This window comes from Battus philenor, unplaced genomic scaffold (genome assembly GCF_028537555.1).
Source record: "Battus philenor isolate CCGP_79_NKW_IND1 unplaced genomic scaffold, ilBatPhil1.0.hap1 SCAF_5, whole genome shotgun sequence".
Taxonomy (NCBI): Eukaryota; Metazoa; Arthropoda; class Insecta; order Lepidoptera; family Papilionidae; genus Battus; species Battus philenor.
In genome coordinates this window covers 7,621,594-7,642,683 of record NW_027181715.1, presented here as the reverse complement: position 1 = coordinate 7,642,683, position 21,090 = coordinate 7,621,594, and the positions used below count along the sequence as shown (strand labels likewise).

General features: G+C 33.0%; 1 protein-coding gene across 1 annotated transcript in view; it reads right to left on the bottom strand.

The window, feature by feature from the left end:
* The window catches only part of Mid1, a 54,253-nt gene extending 33,163 nt beyond the window's left edge, over nucleotides 1-21,090 (bottom strand). The window contains exon 1 of the mRNA XM_068772988.1: nucleotides 20,623-21,090. Coding sequence (XP_068629089.1) covers nucleotides 20,623-21,090 — 468 coding nt within the window. The remainder of the gene's footprint in view (nucleotides 1-20,622) is intronic.

Genomic DNA, 21,090 nt, shown 5'->3' with positions numbered 1-21,090 from the left:
AGCAAACGGCATTATTGTTTATTTATTTTACATAATCAACAAACTCCCAAAATAATTGTTCTCATGTTGTTAACACAGTGCACCTGAAATATCAAAATGTCCTTCAAAATCATCATTATATTCATCATGTCAGCTGATAGACTCCGAATGCAAGGCAAAGGTTTCTTCCTAAAGATAATGATAACCATTCTTGCAATGTTCACATCATTCCACGTCCACTATGTCGTCGGTGGGCCTCCCGAAATTAAAATATTCGTACAATATTATACATAAAGTCTTATTCTTTGTTAGAAAATATAAAGATATTTTTAACAATATAACTGAGAAAATGTTGTACACTGCAGTATAAAAAAAGCAATATAAGAATCAATGGATTTCGCTAAAGAAATCTTAGGGAAGCATCGAATTTGTAGGCGGGCGGCGTAGTGGCGGTACGGATGGCGAGCGAGCGGTGCGGCAAGGGGGGGCAGAGGTCACGGATCAGCTGGGCGGCGGCCATATTGATTCTCCGGCTTGTTTGATCGGCGTCCCCCACCCGCCCGCGCCCTCCGTCGCCTCGTGGATTAATAGACGGGAACAACTTTTATGATTTCAACTCAAACAGTGCGACGGTTGAATATAGGCATACGTGTAGTTATGCCGCAGCGCGATCGCTCCAAAACGGAACAAACAATGCACGCTTAAAAACTTTTTAAACAATCACGGAACTTTTCGAAAATAAAACTTTAAAAGACGGTGTGTATCGCATTGTCTCGAATTTTAAACATTTTCTATAACAGTTAGTAGATGACATCAGAAGCTTGTCATAGTAAAATACGCTGGGTTTATAAAATATATTTATTTTCGATACGAGATATTTTTAGCGTACCAAATTAGATGCTGGATGTGGTAGTACCCTTCACTATCTTTCATTAAAAATAAACACATCACATCATCAAAAATAACGTACAATATAACAGGTAACAATGAAAATTCATACACTTTCATTTCCATCTCGAGAAAATGAGACCCTTTTTACTTCTACTGAACATACGACTTTGCAATTAATATAATTGCTAATTTAGCTACTTTTATTTGGGACTACTTATGCTTTTAAATATTGTTATATACACTTGAAATATTTATAAACCTAATAAGCAAATTGTTATTTGATAAATACGTACATTAAACCATGTTATTAATCATTTTCACGTTCATTGTCATCATTGTTCATTTAAATGAATACGATATTAAAAGATTGGCTTAAAAAACTTGGTTTTTAATGACGAAATAACGACGACGTAACAATTAATACTAGCATATAAAATTGAATTTAAAATATTATTAAAAGTTTTATCATATCTTTCGTACAAGCCCTCGGTGTGTAATTCAACGGTACGCGGACATCGTTGGTGGTTCTATCCTTTTCATGGAAATAGAGCCGCACAACGCCCTAGAGACTTTCTCGTCCTCGTCCTCGTCCTACTTCATAACTCATTAAAACTACTTTTTGTGGTTCAGCATTAAGTTACTAAGCAGTAAAAGCTTTAGAATAAATTGTAAAACCCTTTTCAGCAATTTTCTATATTGTTCAGTAGACATTACGAATATATCTAGGTATGCGCATTAATACATTTGTTTTCATAATTCGTTGATTATTGACAACATGATGGTTGCGAAAATTTCTTCCGCCGCTTCTTCCATCGTTCTCCGAGATCGTAGAAAGTTAGTTGTATATATAGCACCAATAATCCTATAATAACAACTACTCAATGCAAAGTGATGCTAGACGAAGACACTTAACTAATATCTTGGCGCCCACCTGTTCGGTGGCATATTTGTCTAGACCTCCATCTTAATTACTAAGAGATTCAGACTCAGCCCTAGCGCTATTCCACTACACCCTGTTTCTCTCTTCTTCTACTTTTCAACCTATAGACATCCACTGCAAGGCACAAGCCTCCCCCAACGATTATCACGATGACCAGTCCTGCGCTGCAGGCATCCAACGACTTCTTTCGAACTAAACTATACCGTCTGCTACTGCATTATACACCAAATATTTGAGACATATTTCAAATTACCATATGATTATTAAAAAAAATTCTGGAATACTCGGCGTGACGAGGCGTGACGAAAGACGCTGGCCAAAGATCATACACCAGTCGACTGCTATAAAGTAAACTTTGATGCTATATATATATATATATATATATATATATATATATATATATATATATATACTAGCTGATCCCGCAAATGTTGTTGTGCCAAGAAATTTAAGTTTTTAATTAACAAATAAAAAATAAGGGTTGATCGTGGAGGGGTAAAAATTTAGGGTTGTGTGTATGTTTGTATGCTGTTTCATAAAAAGATAAAAACGAAAAAATTTAGGAGTGGACCACCCTTAACATTTAGGGGGATGAAAAATAGATGTTATCCGATTCTCCACTCTGACCGATATGCACGCTAAGATTCACGAAAATCGGTCGAGCCGTTTCGGAGGAGTTCAATAACGCACACAGTGACACGACAATTTTATATATTAGATATATATAGACTACATTTCAAAGAAATAAAAATAATATACCGTCCTATACAAGTTAGTGTGGCAGTCTAATTCCCGGCGCCCCTAAAGAAAAACCCATACATGACGATATCATAGAAAAAAAAACGTATATAAAATAGGGTATTGTATTTTGCGCCATTAGAACTATTAATAGAAATTTAATGCAACAATTCTCTGATATTGCTAATAACGATATGGTAACCAGAACTGCACTCTGCCATAGCGTGTAAATAAAATGATTTTTATTTGATGTTACTCAGAAATCTGTCTGTAAAAACTTTCTACATAGATAAAAAAAACTTATGCGCATATTCTATATTGTTATTCTCCAGAAAAATTATAATTGGTTGCACCCAAATAAAAAAGCATTAAAGGATAGAAAAAGAAAACAGAGCTTACATTTTTCTTAAAAAGTGCCTCGCATGTATGACACTTACTTTTATTATGAATGACGTTCAAAGTGGACAGAGGTTCAGTCGACATTATGACAAAGAATAATTACAAAGGCTTAAGTCGAATGCCTTTGTCATGGATCCGCGTGAATGTTTACGAATACTGCTTAATAAAGAAAAGAGAATGGTCTATCTCTTTGTCAGCTAATTAAGGCGCAATTGTCTTAAGAGAAAATATTTGAATAAGAGCTTTAGAAAACGTTACGTGGTTTTTAAAATAAATACTTATTTAGTGTAGCGAAATTAAGATTTAAGATTCAACAAATAAAGGGATCACTGTTAATACGTCACTCCAATACGACAATCAGCTTAGTCTACAAAATATTACAAATTTTATGTATTCCAAAAAAGTAAGCAAATTTTTAAATCCTACAAATATGCTTACCTTATTTGATGTCATTTTTGTCAATTTTAATTTATTCAAGAAATTTACTAAGGATTCTGTAAAGCCAGTCGACACGAGCATAGACACACGCTGTCCCCTTAACCGCAATGCGGTGTCGCAAAATAAAACAAATAAAATTATAATTCATTTATTTTCACCTAAATTATCTTTCATTTAACTTTCTATTAAAAAGAATATACTGAAACATACAGGGTGATTTGTTATAAGTGTAAATAGTAATAAGTGTAATTTTGAACAGCGAATATAACCCATTTGCTGCCAACCTATGTATAGTTCGCTCTATCCAAAAATAATAAATAATGTAATGATAATAAGATAGTAACAAAAAGCGTTTTCAAAATTCGTTTTAATACATATTGTAATTAATTATTGTTTGCTGTCTATTCTTGCAGACTTGGAACGGCCAGAAGTGAAATGCCTGTCCCATTTAAATAGAAAAATTACATTCATTTAACATATTTCACAGTAACAATCTTAAGCAAGGAGTTTGGTAATAAGCGTAAAAACTTTAATTTTTTTTTCTGACAAATAACTATACATTGATCTCTTTACAGTATTTACATTTATTACCTATCCTGCTTATAAATTAAGATTTTAGGTTACGAAGTAAAAGGATAATTAATTGAAATATCATTGCTTATAAAGATTAGGTCGTATCGATCCGTACACAGTTCAAACGCTTTGTCAAACGTCGTTCGAAGAAAATCTTAGGTCGGTTGTAGATTGAATGAGGCCTAAAGGAAAGTAGGTGAAGCGGAGCGGAGTAGACGAATCTCGAGTGTTTCTTTCACGGTGAAGATGGCGCGCGTGCACGAGTATCGGACAGCCGGACGGACGGCCCCGTCGCCCGCTATACTCGATATTCAACACGCAAATTTTAAGCACAAGGCGCTAGCATACCAATGAAGTATCTGCATTTCATTTAATATTCACTCCAAACTTACTTTTCCTAAATGTACTTTAACCGCTATACGATTTTAATTAATTTAAAAATAAATAGGAACTTCTACTAAAATATTTTTATTATCCACTCGTAAATAACAACATAATCCTTATTAAATAATTACTGGCTTTACATAGACCGCCCACTTGCTTTTCATTTACTTTTTTAATTTTAATTTAATAATTTAGGCAGTAAACAGTTTAGTTTATAATTTATAAATTTTGCTTCTACTAATTTTTAAGGACGGATCGGTATTATGCAATGAATAATATCATTTAAAATTTGCCGGCCCGCATTGCAGCTGATCGGACTGCACTTCGAACATCTCAATAGTGGAGGAGACTGCAATAAGATAAGCAATAAGTCTACAAATATTTTAATACTATTTTACAATAATTTAAACATGTATGTAATTTATGAATTTTATGACAAAAATGTATTTGTAATTCAATGTTTTACGGAAATAAACTTTATCACTTGGCTCATTTTTCAACGATAAGCTAATCTTGTTTGCAACTTAGATTTGTCTTAATATTTCTTTTAATATGATCATAATTTATTTTGTAGTCTATTTTAAATTAACATAATATTTGTCACATTACATAGAATTGAATAAAAAAAATAAATCATCATTTCAGCCGTTCGTGCTACACGTAGGCCTCCCCGGGGACAATACCAATTTCAATAACAAAAAACGTTAGATATAGATGTTTTTAAGGTTATATTTTATAGTATTATTGTTTAAGCCAGAGATCTAACAACGTTCGTATTTTGATACAAAACATGCTGTGTTAACAGGGCTTGACCAACATTTTTATTTCGTCTTAAAAAAAAGATTGTTAAAACTATCATCTACGAAAGGTTATTGTGATTTTTTTTACCTAGAACTGATTTACAAAACGCTGAGATCTCTTATGCATTATTTTTCAGAATAGAAGTTAGTTGGATTCCTGTTCATACTTCGTTGACCGCTAATATTCTAAACATAGGATGTTTCTTAAAATTTTCTTAAGCAATAGGTGAACTAGATCTGAATTCAACAGAATAGTGCGTGAATAATCAATATAAATATATGTATGTGTATACTCTATCGACGAAGCTGTAGAAATGCAACCAAAACAATAACAAAAGCCTTGTCAATAACGAATGTCCTTGACTACTCATATCACAGGTGAAAAAATATTACGAAGTCTGAATATATAGTTTAAAAGCCGATCTATAAATTAAATATTACCGTACGGTATCCACAGCTCTGTTTTCAGTACTCAGTTTGAATCTTCACTAAATAAGTAATAACTCTCATTCAGTGTACAAACTTCAACGTTATTTTAAAATTTTGTGTGAATCAAAAAATCGGCGCGAATTTGGCGCCAAACTTCTTTTTTTGTATTTACGCCTTTTTTTCAAGAACTTAATTAATATCAATCTTTCAAAGATTCTTTTAAAGTACCTAATTTATAACTAGTTCGTCTCCCTACAAGAACTAATCAGGGATGAGGATATTAGTAAATGAAAGAAGGTAACTAATATTGCCCAGCCGATTCGCAAGTTGAAGTGGCAGTTTACAGTCCACATAGCGTACAGAACTATGGCCATGGGGCTTTAAGGTTCTTAAGTAGAAATCACGAACTGTCAAGCGCAGCTTAGGACGTCCGCCCAAATGGCACAGACGCTAGATGCAAGATTTCTGATATTTTTTAATTGAAGTTAACGGTAAACTTATCCACTTATTATGGTTTTTAATTATGCATACATCTTTTCTGATCGAGATAAAGCCGCTTCTGTAACAATAATTAATACTGAGCAAATATTAATTTGCTTTCGCCTGTTTTTACCTCGGCGCGACAACATAATATCAGAACAAAAAGTTAATTAAAATAAACATTAGGTGAACCGACGTGTAGTGAGCAGTCGCTTGATGCGCAACACCGGTCATCCTGACGATCTCTGTGGGTGGCTTACATCTCGGGCCGAAGTCCATTTCCTGATTATTGTTAAGAAGCTTTATATAATTAAATAATACTCTACGTTATATATCTGTTTCATTCAAGTTATAATTACAAACCGATTTACGAAGCGGGTGGTTAATAGCAATCACAATACTAAAACAATACGATAATTTATATAATTATTAATATATTCGTACACATTTTTACCACAAGCTATAAAACTACACTAGTTTACTATTAGAAAAGTATTTAACAGCATTTGAGCTTTTGATTTCGAATAACCATTAACCGAACCAGAAATGACACTCGAAATCCGCTCTGACGCTTTTTATGCATTTTATATACCGCTTGCGAGTTATGAAGAACGCGGTAGTTTTTACCCGATGTTATTTAATTAAATATGTGTTAATTAAATCTGATCAGTCAGTAAAATCCTTGGCTCCAGATATATAAACTCGTTTGCAAACAAAGCAGATTTCAAAGAGATATATGCATATATCATGTAACAAAATATCATATAATAATAACATTAGATGAACTTTAGCCTAAATTACTTTCGGCGCTATTTCGTAATATCATTTTTATATTTGTAATTACGACTAAAATTAATAATAATATCGCTTCATTGTTTTCTCTCAAGATAATTAACGATGATTGTTTTATGATTGAACGATCTTTGAATTTACCACTTTTAATAAATTATAATGAACTATTCACTTCATATTTCGTCATCATTTCCCATAGATTTCCTATAACACTAGTTGAAAGCGGCCTGTATCCAGCATCTTACGTGGTTCCTCTCCGAAATCTTAAGGCCATTGACCATACATTTTGGTGCAATGTGCCCTGTCGACTGTCACTTTAACTTGGCAATTTACTGGGCAACCTGCTGGGCTATATCGGTTACATTTGTTATATGTTCATCTACTGATGACGTCATTCGTAATTTTATCTAGAAGGGACGCGAACTAACTTTTTATACGATACTTTTACACTATTTTAATATAATAATAAAATATGTTTAGTTCTTTTATAAAAATAATAATAACGTGTGCATATATATGTAATTACTCAAAGTAATTAAATATTTTACACAGGAATAAATTTAAGTTTAAAATTTGGGAACCTAAAATAGAGCAACGAATGTCATATACCATATATGTATGTCATATATACACTATGAATCCGCTGGCTTATATCAGTTACTATTTTTGTTTATGTATATATGCATGGCTTACAAAACCTTCTTTTTATATTCGTATCTGCGATATACTATAGTAATACTAATTATTAGAAATACTGTTAGGCCTATGCCTTACTGTGGGCGTCAATCGGCTGACATGCTGATAAATTATTATGATTTTATTGTTATAAATTATTTAAATATTGTTTATTTTATTATCAATATAAATATTCTTGTATTATTATTCATTTTTCTGCATTTTTTTCAGTTAAACCCACAGCCGTGTGTGCATCTGGCACAGCGCCAGCACAAACACTAATTCGTTGGCGTCGTTACATAATTGCTACGTTTTTGCGGTTCTCGGCTTAGTTGAATTGTGTATTTTCATATTCAACCAACCCGAAGTCCCCGTTGATATTTTTTCTCATAAATTAAAAAACATCATTTTTAATATTTTAAAAAAATGTTTCCATAATAAAGAATGATTGTTGGTGTACTATAGAGTTGATTTATATACACAAAGTACATTAAATACCTCTACAGTTTTAGTCATCGTTATATATACTAAGCGAAGTATAACTTAATACGCACCATTAAAATCAACCTTAACAGAAAGTTCAATAATAACAACATTGAATTTAAAAAAATTGAATCACTAAATGTTAATATTTGCTAATATTCTCATACTCAGTCGCAGTAAATTATATAGGTGGCATTAATTATTTTGTATCTGTAGCGGACTCTGACAAAATTCTAAAAGTACAAAAGTAATTCGTATGTATAAATAAATTTCCAATATCGATTTTCTTGGATTGAATTTGTTCGTTATTTTCGTTGATATTATAAAAAAAATTTAACGAATATGTAGCACATATATTTCCTAATATTATGGTTTTAAATTATTGCAGGTGAAAGAAGCAACTTGTAACGTTATTATTTAGGAGCCTAGAGGGCTACGCGGCTACGAAGCGCTACGGCGGAGAACTCATTATAACGCTGCTTCTGATACTCGAGTTACTTGCACTAATTTTTAGACCGTGCATAAGTGTAATGGATATTGTTGGCCTTTCACTAATTAAGTTAAACATAGACAAAAGGTAGAAATTTTATTTATTTTTAATAGTCTTCATTGCACACGTCAAAGAAATATATAAAAGTATGATGGTCCTTTCACTCAAGGAAATTTTTTACCGACAACCACAGTATTGTTTACTTATGTACATTTAAATAGATATATTTGTTTATGATTTAATTAGATGTCGTGCGCAAAATTTGTTTTTATAATTTTAATTCCCACTAGAAATAATATTTCATTTAATGTCCATTTAATAATTTAGATCATCAAAAAATATAACCGCACGCAATACATCATCTCGTTAACAGCTTTTAATTATAATGAGCACCTTTCCTAAGCACGGCGCATAAGTTAGACTCATTTCCTAAAACTTCTGAGCGAGCGATTTCTGTAGCTTTCAAAGGAAACGAAGAGTAGGAACAAGCGGTCGCACTTTAAAAGTTTGGCTACTTTGAACCTCTAACGAGGATAATTACCACCAAAATAACACATTGTTTTTTATAGAAAATATTTAATATACAGGTAATGCTACAAAGTGGCTACGTTTAGTTTACACTTGATTTTCTTTGGTAACAAAAAAGTGGAAACTGCTAAAAACTCAATTCTGAGATAATGTAAATAAACTACTTGTCTAGATAATTTTATAACATTACTGTTACATGTTAATTTTTTCTGAATAGTACAAATATTCATATTTTGCTAAGTTCATTTATCTAACGGAAAATATACGACCTAAATATATTTTCAATTAACTGAATATTAACAAATATAGGCGTTAATTAAATTATAAATCATAAGAATCAAAATTACCTATTCGCCTAGTCATCCACATCACAAAATAATTTGATTTCGATAGTACGCCTTGATAATACGTGACGTAAATGAATGTTTGAATAATATTTACTTTAAGATATCGTTCGTCCGTTTCAGCTCAAAGACGATCACTGCAAGTCATAACCCTCCCCCAAAAATATTTACGGGGTACACACCATAAGCGGCACTCTTGGTAGACCTTGATCATGATCGCATTATGTTATTGTGGTACACAGAGGAACCTATGGTACTCTGGAAACTTGTTTGTGAACAGTGGCAATCTTATATAATCAATGCACTTGAATCAGATAAATCATATCTAGAGAATCAAAGCCGCGACTTACGACCGTAAGTCTCAATCCTCCACCACCCTGCTTAAAAATATACCTGTTTGTAAAAAAAAACTTCAATTTGCTAAATTTGTGTTTTATAATATTTCAAGCAAATAAATTACTGTTATAAGTACTTACTGTTTGTTATTATATATAAATTGTATTTACTACTTTGACATAAGCCGTCAATAACTTTTAATTTTTACTTACATCTGTCATAAAATCATCAATCACAGCTAAAATGCATTCTTATCTATGAATCATTATAATTGTATAGTATATAATAATAGTAAATGTTTCTTTCTATTTTTATACTTGTAAAAATATTTGATTTGTAACATTTCTTTACTTTAGAATAAATATTACCAGACTACGCGCGGTTAACAGAGTTAAATTATTTAGATAAATACACTAAGACATAAAATATTTAAAAAGAAAACAACGTGGTTATCAACAAGCTACGTTTAAACACAACATGAATTCCCCACAGAACAGAGCCAAAAAAAAAACAGTAAAACATTAAAAGCGTGTGCGATGCGATTAAATGCCAAAAAAGTAAACGAAAGTACTCCGCGCACTGAAAGGCGAAGAGGCGTACATATGCAAGAGGGAGCAACCGAGCAATTAAAATTACCAGCGGAAACGATGCCGTCCCGTCCCGCCAGCTCAATATGGAAACCTTCCAAACTATTCCGTCGAGGCTCAGTAATTTTCTGAGCAGTGGACAGGCGTTGCACAAAGTAATTTATGCTCCCATTAATAAAACATGAATTCGTAAACGCGTTGACGCAGGTCAGTCGGCTCGTCGCCACCTCTTCTAACGTTCTACATTTAAACTATTTACCACTAACTACCGGCCTTTGACTGTCAGCTAGTAAGCGAAATTTGATTTGAAATATTGATCTTTTATAAAAAAAAAATATTTTACTAACTCTATATTCAAATATAAAGTGAAACTGCAGGGTAGCCTTTGTGAAACTACAAAATATATCGTTTAATATTCCTTAGTGCCTTAAAACGAAGATCTACTACCAATGCGTGTAATCAGCGAAGACATACAGTAATAATCGTGGTTTCTTTTTTGAAGTTCTTTATGAGATAAGACCAGGAATGTGATGATACGTAAACGAACGGAAGTAACCGACAAAAAGCAACAAGTTGATTGTGGTATGCAGGCCTCATAACGCGTAGAATTGTTTGACTTAAGGTTTGGAAGTGGTCACCACAGACCGACAAGCGCAGCGAAAAAAGTCCCCAGGTTATCGAAAGTAGCTGGATGCAAACTGCTTCCTACAGACCCTGTTAGGGGATTTCTTTTTCTAGCAGTGGACGTCCTACGACTGAATGATGATGATGGTTTTTACATATATTGGTATATAGACGGATAGATATTTTCCGCGTGCTGAATATAATGCCGGATTCTATAACCACTTATTTCGTCCGATAAATATAATTATTTTATAGTGTCCTAATGGACACTAACAATACATTCTTACTTCCTGAAACCTAATTAATTTATTCAGTGAACGCTTTAAATATAGTGCATTAAGAAAACAATTCACAGAAAGTAAAAATACGTAGAGCTATGGAAGTATAGTTAAATGTTTCTTAAATGTTTCGGAACGGTAACGCAACATAAGTTAATGTTACGTGTTCAGAGTATAATATAAATAGAAAAAAATATCCACAATAAATAATTTTTGATCTCCCAGGATACGCTGAAAACTTCTTTCATAATTTTTATTCAAAAACAATGTAAGCGCTCTACAAATAATATTATGTAGTAAAACATTTAATTATAAGTACATGTACCTTGCGTGAATTTTCTACATATTAAATTATGTACGGTGACCACACGCTCGTTTCTTTTTACGACAAAGGCGGAACTGTCCATTACGGTTTTATCTGCTGAATCACTGCCTGCACAACAGTAAAGAAAATTCGTGAGTAAATCTACACATCTGAGGAGTAATTGAAAAAGGTTTTAAATCACACAGAGTCCGCTAATTCACAGTGAAGCAATTTTAAAAGGCAGGCTGCAGTGGGTTTTGTAAAGATTAATTGCTTAACGCGACAGAGTCAATAGGAGACTCGTACCCTTTCAAACTCTACGAAATACGAGCCGCAGTATTTCTTTTGTGTTGTCGTAACAATAAATTATTCTATACAATATATTTATGTACAAACTGCTCTACGGCATGTTTCTAAAAACAATTTTTTTTTCAATCTCTCATTCTTTATAGCAATATGCCAAACAAACATTTTTACATATATACCATATCCTTGAACATACACATATATACATACCATCTAAATAAACCCTTGAATAAAGAAGACAATCACTGATATTTTTAACGCCTAAGAAATAATGTTTCCACTAGTAAGTTTGCTTTGCACGAAAAAGACTTCTTCACTAAACCGTTTTATGACTGATAATAAGTATACTTAAATTTTTCTGTTTTTTTTTCCTAATTGGCAAATGGCATCGCTATAAGAAAGTCTCTTAAAATTAAACTCACTTATCTACTGTATGAACGAAACATTTCTCCAACATTTTCAAGGACTTAAAACGAAAATCTACACTCATGAGTATTACAAGTTATGGATTATGGCTCTGAAACCTAACAATAGGCAGGCTGGGAGCTTAAAGTTTAGGATTGGTGACCACAGACTAACGAGCGCAGCATCAGATGACCAGGCTATTGTCTATTTATAAAATTTGAAACAAGGTTTAAGTCTTACATAGTTAAGAGTCAATAGTTCATATTTTTGTTCTCAATAACTTGAACTAATTCTAACACTTAATTTTTAAATCTTTGTTTCTAAAGTGCAGGAATTGAATCCTATTTAACCAGAATTATCCTCCAAAAAGTTACAAACACAATGTAATTCAGCCAAGCAGTCTATTAATTTTCCTCTTAGACTCCTAAAAGAATATAATGTCGGAGATCTTTTCAGATTAAACAGTAACATTGAATACTTCGATTTACCACGCATATACCTGATATTGAATTTTATTTAAACAGTCGACGATATCAAGTATTTGCAATTTAAACGGGGTCAGTAGGCTCTCATGGTAAACTTAAGTGATTGGTTAATAACCATGCGGATTGCCTCGATTACACTTGAAAGATAAACTGCATTTAGAAACGTTTTATGCAACGAATAAATGATAATTTTATGGTTGTACACTAATTTGAATTTGAATAATAAGATTTTATTAGGTGTATTTACTCCTTTAGAGAAACGTAAACTTATTCCAACACTTCCTTCTTACTAACTTTTACAATTGCTTTAGAATATAATGGTAGTATTAAAATGTTTCCGCTTTACGATTCTGCTTAAATCACGCACGGTAGACTGCACATCGTAATAGCAATAGCTCGTAACTCCTACGACTGCGTCTTGCAAAAGCCAATATAAACACAATCTGAAAAATCATCTCGTCCGTTGGTCACCAGCAAACAATTCCGTCGAACGAATCGTGCTCATATAAATAACGTCTGTTTTATAAAACAAACGGTGAAACTAACAGAAAAACAATTCATGATTTTTAGAAAGGAACGACTGCGCACTGCAATAAACCGACTATTTCACGTTAATTATGCCCTCTCTGGGCATAATTATACTTCCTTACCATTCATACCGGTCTCTTTCCTAGAGGAGATTCGTTAGACGCTTATTAACAAAGTCTGTTGATAAAAAACAGATATACGTAGGCAGGAACTTCAGTTATGTGCATTTTTATGTATTTACTTATAATTTCATAATAAAAGTAACAGTGAATGTTAGTGAGTGATAGTTTTATAGCCTATCATGTTAATCGAAAATAGTGTAAAAAAAATAGTTTGTATATTTCGTCATTTAAATTATCAAACGGACGATGTGTTAATTTGACAATTTTACGCTCCTGGTCGATATACATAAATAAATAATAGAAATCTTATGAAATTGATGTAAAATATTCTGCACGTAATTTATATATTAAGGATTGAAACAAACAATTTGTGTGTCAAACATATGTTTTTTTTTGTATCTTTAAAGCTAATTTTTTATAACATACGATTAGTAGAAATTCTAGTAATAACTAAATAATATATCTTTACTTTATTTAAAACTTGCACCAATTAACTACATAATAAATTTTGAATAATGTACGGTTTTCATAATATCTTATTTAAATACTGCTTTTATTTACAAACATAAACCACATAAAAATTAACCGGAAGTTACAATTTATTTGAAAGTAACGAACAAAATTGAAACCTTTATATTTATATTTAGGGCATCAATTTAGCTGATTTTAAGTTTTTCGGATTATGCTAACTTACCTACAATAATGAAAAAAGGAAATTGTATTTTTTTTATAATAAGTAAGAAGTTTCATTAACCCAATTTATAGGTCTGGAGTCTATTTTTTAGCACATTGTGCACATAAACACGTAATTAGTATATATACAGTGAATTGAACGTTACAAAAAGCATTAATTATCGTCAATATTATTTCAACGTTGTCGTAATTCACATTCACGAGCACTTTAGTATTATCGTAAAAAAAATAATAATAAAAATTACATATGATGATCCTTGACTGTTATATTCTTTGTATTAACATGCAATATCCTCACAGCTCACAAGCTGTAAAGAAAGTTCTTCTTTTTTCAAGAGAAAACCGGTATTTTAAGATTAAAAATATAGAATTATCTATGTAGTATAACTTATGTGCCATATATAAATTGCACTAAGCCTATGTATTTAATTACAGCTCATTATCGTTTAAGCCCACAGAAGACAACTGCAAGGCATAACCCTTTTCCAAAGAAATCTATGGAAACGTATACCAAAATCGCCACACTTAGTAGGCAGTTGGCAGCCTGTGTGGTATTATCTTTCGCAAAGGATGCTGCTGCCTATCATCTGGAAAATAGTTTATGAGCAGTGGTAACCATATATATTAATGCACAAAGTGTAAAGTGTATAAATCGAACCTACAACCTATGATTGCAAGTCTCAGTCCTATACCGCTGAGCTTCCGCGGCTCTATTTATAAATTACAGCCCATGTATTCTCTGAAAGGCCTGTCAACCAACATTAGAAACGTTAAATTAATTATATCAAAAATGTAAACATTTAAATTGTTGCCGTAGATAAGGGAAATCATTTCCTGAAATACTAAGCGCATGCGCTAGTCGCACGCCTGCGCAAAGACACTTAACCTCGTTACGAGACATGTTTTTGAATGATAACTTTATTCACAACGCGCTCCGTATAACCGCTTTCAGTCGGAATCGACGAGTATACTTCTGTAAAAGCACCTGAGAGTCTCTCGGAGCCGCAAGCTCATTTACAATTACCACGGTAAGCGTAGATATACTCGTAGGTACCAATGAAAAAAATGTTTTGTCTGGCAAAATATTTTTACGGGCTCGTGAAATTTTCACCAAGGGTAAAATATATTTGCATCGTATTACAGCAATTTATAACACATGCAGTACTACATATAAAGCCTCATTTTAAGAAATACAGGCAAGGCTTGATATTAAGAAATTACTACTAAATTTATGTAAATATATCTATTACTAATATCAAAAGCTTAATAAAAATCAATGAATATGAGTCAAGAACCTTCATATCCTTACCTAACCGTCATTTCTTTACAGTTAAAATTTTACATAAATTTTTAACTATTAGTATGACGCACAAATCACTAAACGACAGCATTACAACCTCTACGAAATTTTACGTAATGAAAAACAATAACACAGCAATCCCTAAAACCTTTTCAGTTTGCAACACTCAACAAACTAAAAAAATAACACGAAGAATGCACAATCATCGTTATCATCATTTCAGCCGCAAGATGTAAACAGATTTAAGTAAAAGATTTAAGGCTGCATCCAGCGTCTTCTTATGATCGTCTTTCGTCCTTATGGGTGGACGTTCTACTCGGCGCGTGCAGGTCATTGTTTTGTATATCAATCTAAGCCGGAATCCCTTCTCGGTGGCTTTTGGTACCAGCGCTTCATTAAGCGCCCGTCAAATCTAAAGACAGGGTCACCAGTAAATTAACGATTTCTGGCGGGAGGTGATGAAGAAGTCAAAATGTTTCTAATTTGCTAGCTCATATGCCGTGATGGTACCGTCTTATAGAATAGTTCCAATATTTCTCACCATGGTTGTCACAAAAGCCAGCTAGAGTAAAAAAATTCACAAACTATGGGCAGCAACATGTCCTGGAAAAAAACTGCACTCGCCACGAGGCATGTCAAACGTTGGGATAATCAACTCATACCCCCCGTAAAATACGTAATAAGCCGCTTGTTTTGTACCCCGAATTAATACTTAACAAGACTATACATATTTTCTAAAATTTTGCTAAAAATCAATCTAATGGTCAAAGTACATAATAAATGTATGAAACATTTATTTTGTACAAAATTTAAACACCGCTAATTGTACAAAATCATTATATAAAATCGTAAACATTGCTCTATACTATGGGAGAGGGTTATAAATGTAAACAGTGTGGCCATTCCTTTTTACGTTTCATAATTTTACTTTATTTGTGTATTTTACTGGCCGTAAGCTTGCTACGCGGAGACCACATTGCATGTACAACTTTGTTTACCTAAAACCGATGTGGTGATCAATAGGTTACAAAGATTTCTTAATTTAATTAAAACAAAACAAACAAGAATCACTTGTTCGTAGATGAGACCATAATTAATTTATTAACTAGATTTATATACTTCTCATTAAAACAAATGCGTTTATATTATACATTATATGTTTCTTGTTTACATTATACATGATGCCTTTTAAAACATTAAATATTTTTACCAAGTATTGTTAGAAACACATCCATTCTATAACGAATCATATCATGATCGCAACTAATAATTAAAAAGAATTAAATATTTAATTGATGGTGTTAATATTATCGTATTAATTATGAGGTGTTATTTTTATTTTTTAAATTAATTTTACGATACGATCAAAAATTATAATTAAGAATATTTCTTATCCTTTTTTATACATACAAATTTAGAACAACCATTAAACCTACGCACTCAGAAGCAAGTACTTCAGAAACAAATTACATCGTTTGCATCGAAAAAAACAGCAATTACTGCAACTTCCGTCTACGCAATACATTTGCGAATTACGGCGTTGTACGTGACTTTGTTTCATCGATTTATATTTATAAAACATATTAAAAGAGCATATACAATGGCAAATCAATAATACGTTTATTAAGTGTTATAATTAAACAGTAAAATTAAATAATATAATTTGTAAACGCTATCATTAATTATTTAATACAATACGAGTAAATTTTACTTCGATAATAGCAAATTGGAAGTCGCTGGCTAAGGGCAATGCGACACCGGTCATCGTGGCGATCTTTGGGGGAGGCCATTTGCCCTGCAGTGGGCGTCTATCGGCTGAAAAGAAGAAAAATAATAGCAACCGATCGAGCAGAATTTCAGTCTTCTCAGGCTCATATCTTAATAGAAATAAGGCATTGTCAGCTGAAAACGATGTTCTCCCTTACGGGTCTTGTCCCTGGTCACTCCATGTAGCTTTCTCCTATGAGACTTAAGAGCTTAGCAGGCTTTTTATCCGGTAAAATATCGAATATGGGCCATGATTTCCGACGGAATTCTAAGTTGCGTGATTGAATGACTTTTCAGAGCTTTGTAACCTCAAAACACTGTTTGTGGTAATAAGGCAAAGAATGACATTTATTTAACTTTTTTAGAACACATTTCGATGAAAAAAATTTTAGGTAATGTGACGATTTTGGTGCAAGAGATATGAATGAAGTGATGATATAATCATACTGTAGTCATTTAAATCTAATAGAATTGCTGTATTTTCATAACTAAGTCAACGATACCCAGCTCTGCCACGAACATTGCGAGCACTGTAAGGAATATAATTTCTTTTATTTATATTTTAGTTGTCTTTATAATTTAGTTGCTGGGCAATCTCTTGTATATTTTATATATATATATATATGTATATATTTGGTTACTCTCCAGAATTTTTCTGTGTCTTGTCGCCACCTTGCTACTACGTTTTTTGTTTGCTATATTTTGGAAATAAAAGTCAACGTTTTTAAATCTATTCGGTTAGTTTTGTACGCTAGTGCAAATTAACACCGGAGTTAGTGGCAGAACACACATTTTTACTCAGTACACGATTTTTGTTCGTAAACGTTTTAAAACAACATCTAAATCCACGTTCTAAATTTAAAGTAATTAGTTAAAGCTACAATTTCTAAACTTAAAGTTTTCTAACGCACATCTCGGTGGCTTACAGTTTAAAACTACCTTTTTGTAGCAATACCAAAGTTAACGGCCTGGTAAATGTTTAAAAGCTTCTTAGTGTTTCAGACTTAGGTGACAACTTCACATACCGGAGATTGTTAGTGGCATTCACAAGCGAAGTGCTGCAGTAACCGTGTCGTTTCTTGTAACTATATAGTCTCATGACTATTTCAAATATAATATATCTAATTTTTAGTGTTAAAGAATATTTATCGTAATATGATATCAATTCATAATGGCTTTTATACTGTTCATTGCTAAGTATACATGTGTACAATATTTGTGTTTTAATGTATGTTTTTTAATGCTATTATGTAATAGAAACTAAGTCAGTTCTTTAATTTTACTTTTTTATCGAAACATCAATACTACTGGTATTACATATTTATCACATATCTATAAAAAACAATACGAGGAAAAGAATGGATATGATAAAAGTTTTCATTTACATTGCGCTATGAAAACAACATGAAGCCATTCGAAATTCGAAATAAATGTAGTTATTCTTTGAGAAAAAAAAAGAAATGTGTTGAAACAATCAATGGAAATACGTTATCTCTGCTGGACCTGTTAAAATTATTATTTCACTATTAAATAATTTACTTTTATAAAAAATGGAAGATTAATTTAAAAGTTTTTCAACGATATCTAACAAATTAACATTTAATAAGTAAAAATAAAATCGAATATATAAATATATGGCAATGTTTATCGAGAATTACTAACATGATGTAGTCAAATTTATGAAGGCTTAAGTTTGTTATTATTTATTTAGGTGTATGGAAAGGGAAAATAAAAAAGGTACTGGGTAAAATTTTTGTTAAATTTATTGTTCGTTTTATTGTTAACAAAATTGAAGGTGAAAACATTTTTATTTCATCGTTGATAATATTATTTATTAATTTAGTGGAAATTTTATTTATAAATATGCATACATTTTGTGGTTATATTACAGAAAGAAATATCAATGTTTTGGTTTTGTGCACATCGTCGTAAAATATTTTATGCCGAGAAACCAAGATTTTATCGCAATTTTTTTTATTATTTCACCGCAACATTATGCTACCTTTGTTATGGTTTTGTTGGAGTATATAACAAAGTGTAATATTACGATCATAATGGGCGACATGTTTCTGTTATTTTAAATTCCATGGTAATTACCATTAATTTGTTACTAAATTACTGTGATTTAAGTAAAATTTAATAGACAAATAGATTTTTTTGTAGTTTGGTCTAAAATCTTGATCGGGAAGTCGGAAGCTAAAGGTGGGCAGTGAAAGGCCGGTCATCTTGTCGATCTTTGGGAGAGGCTTATGCCTTGGACGTCTATCGGGTAATGTGATGATGATGACAAAATTTTGATTAAATACCTTAAACTACTTTTTATGTTTTACATTTAGGTATTAAATAACGTTAACTTTTCTTGTTGAACAGAAGAAAGAAACAAGGCACAATAAACCTACCGCCTAAGCTTTTACAATGATCCTCAATAACGAAAGTTGTGAGGGAGTCTCTAAGGACTAGAAAGCAATATCACATTACCAATAATCGGCGCTCTAATTTCAACTTTTAAAACTACCTAGGGAGGGAACTGTATAACAAGCTATTGAAATATAATAAGTCCGCAACCTTTAAGTTAAATATCATTTGTTCATACTTAACGAAATATTAATGCAAAAAACATTACGATAAGTAATAAATAATTTATAAGTTTTTGAAAGTTTGTTATTATTCTTATATAGTAAGTAGGGTAGTAATAAATATAGTAAATTAAACTCAATTTACTATCATTTATTTTATTTATGTAAAAAAGTAAAAGGTAATTCTTTATTTATAGTTGTTCTTTTGATAAAGTTATAAATGTAAAATTTCTTAGAAAATTACATGTACTTACTACTGCAACGATAAATAAAGCTTACGAATATTGACTTACTCAGCAGAAAGATCGATACACGCAAATCGTCTAACCAAAACGAGACGACCAACGAGACGCGCGCTACACTCGTGTGCCGATAATTTCACTCTACAAAAATCTTACCTCTTTTGTTAGAAGGTATAAATCTATCGATAGACCCATAGTCTTACTTTCAATTGTAATTAATTAATTACAACTTGGAACTTTCTGCCAATTTCCACTTACCCTGATTATAAGGTTTTACGGTTAACAATCGTATAGTGTTTGTTACGCCCATGCTACACGTGTTTAACTTGCACGTTTATTTTGAATGAACAGAACAATCTCAGCGCCTGACTATAACTCATACTTGATAAAAATAACTGACGTCGGTTTGTTAAGCCGCACATTTCGGGGATATGCAGCCTATTCAAATTATGCATTATTCAACTAGGCACTTACACGCACTTTTGAATCGTCAATTATTTTAAGATTATAAGTAGGAAGTTACCACCGGCTCCGAATACTGGTCTGTTGAGAAGAGGCGGCCAGAAACCCTACAGTTGCTCTTGTCAATAAATTACAACAACGTTTGACGTAGACATTATAATGTCAGCCATGTAGATGGATGAGTCAACAACCAAGTTTCAGCATAGAGGCAGCATAGCGTTTAGCAACAACCGCTGCCACTCACCTGACATTCGTTACAAGTGTGTACTGAGAAGGGTTGGTCGCAGTCGTAGCGATCGAGGATGCTGACGAAGTCGCAGTGCACGCGCGCGACCATATCGTCGAGGGCGAGGAGGTCGTGCAGGGTGCGCTCGCAGCGCTCCCCGCCGGCCAGCACGTCGGCGCGCGCGCTTCGGTCGAGCGCGGAGGCGGGAGAGCGTTCACAGCAGGCGCGCAGCCGCAGCTCGGCCAGGCGCCGGGCCCGCATGCCCGCCGCCAGCGCGCACAGGTGCGGCACGTCGCGCCCCGCCAGCGCGGGCTCCGCGTCGCCGCCGCTGCCGCCGCACGCCGCGCGCCCGCACTCGTGCTCGCCGCCCGCGCCCTCCTCCTCCAGGTCGCACGCGCTCAGCCAGGGGTTGAGGCGCGCGAGCGGACTCACGCCCAGGCCCGCGGCCGCCATCACCAGCAGCAGCAGCAGCGGCGGCGCTCGCAT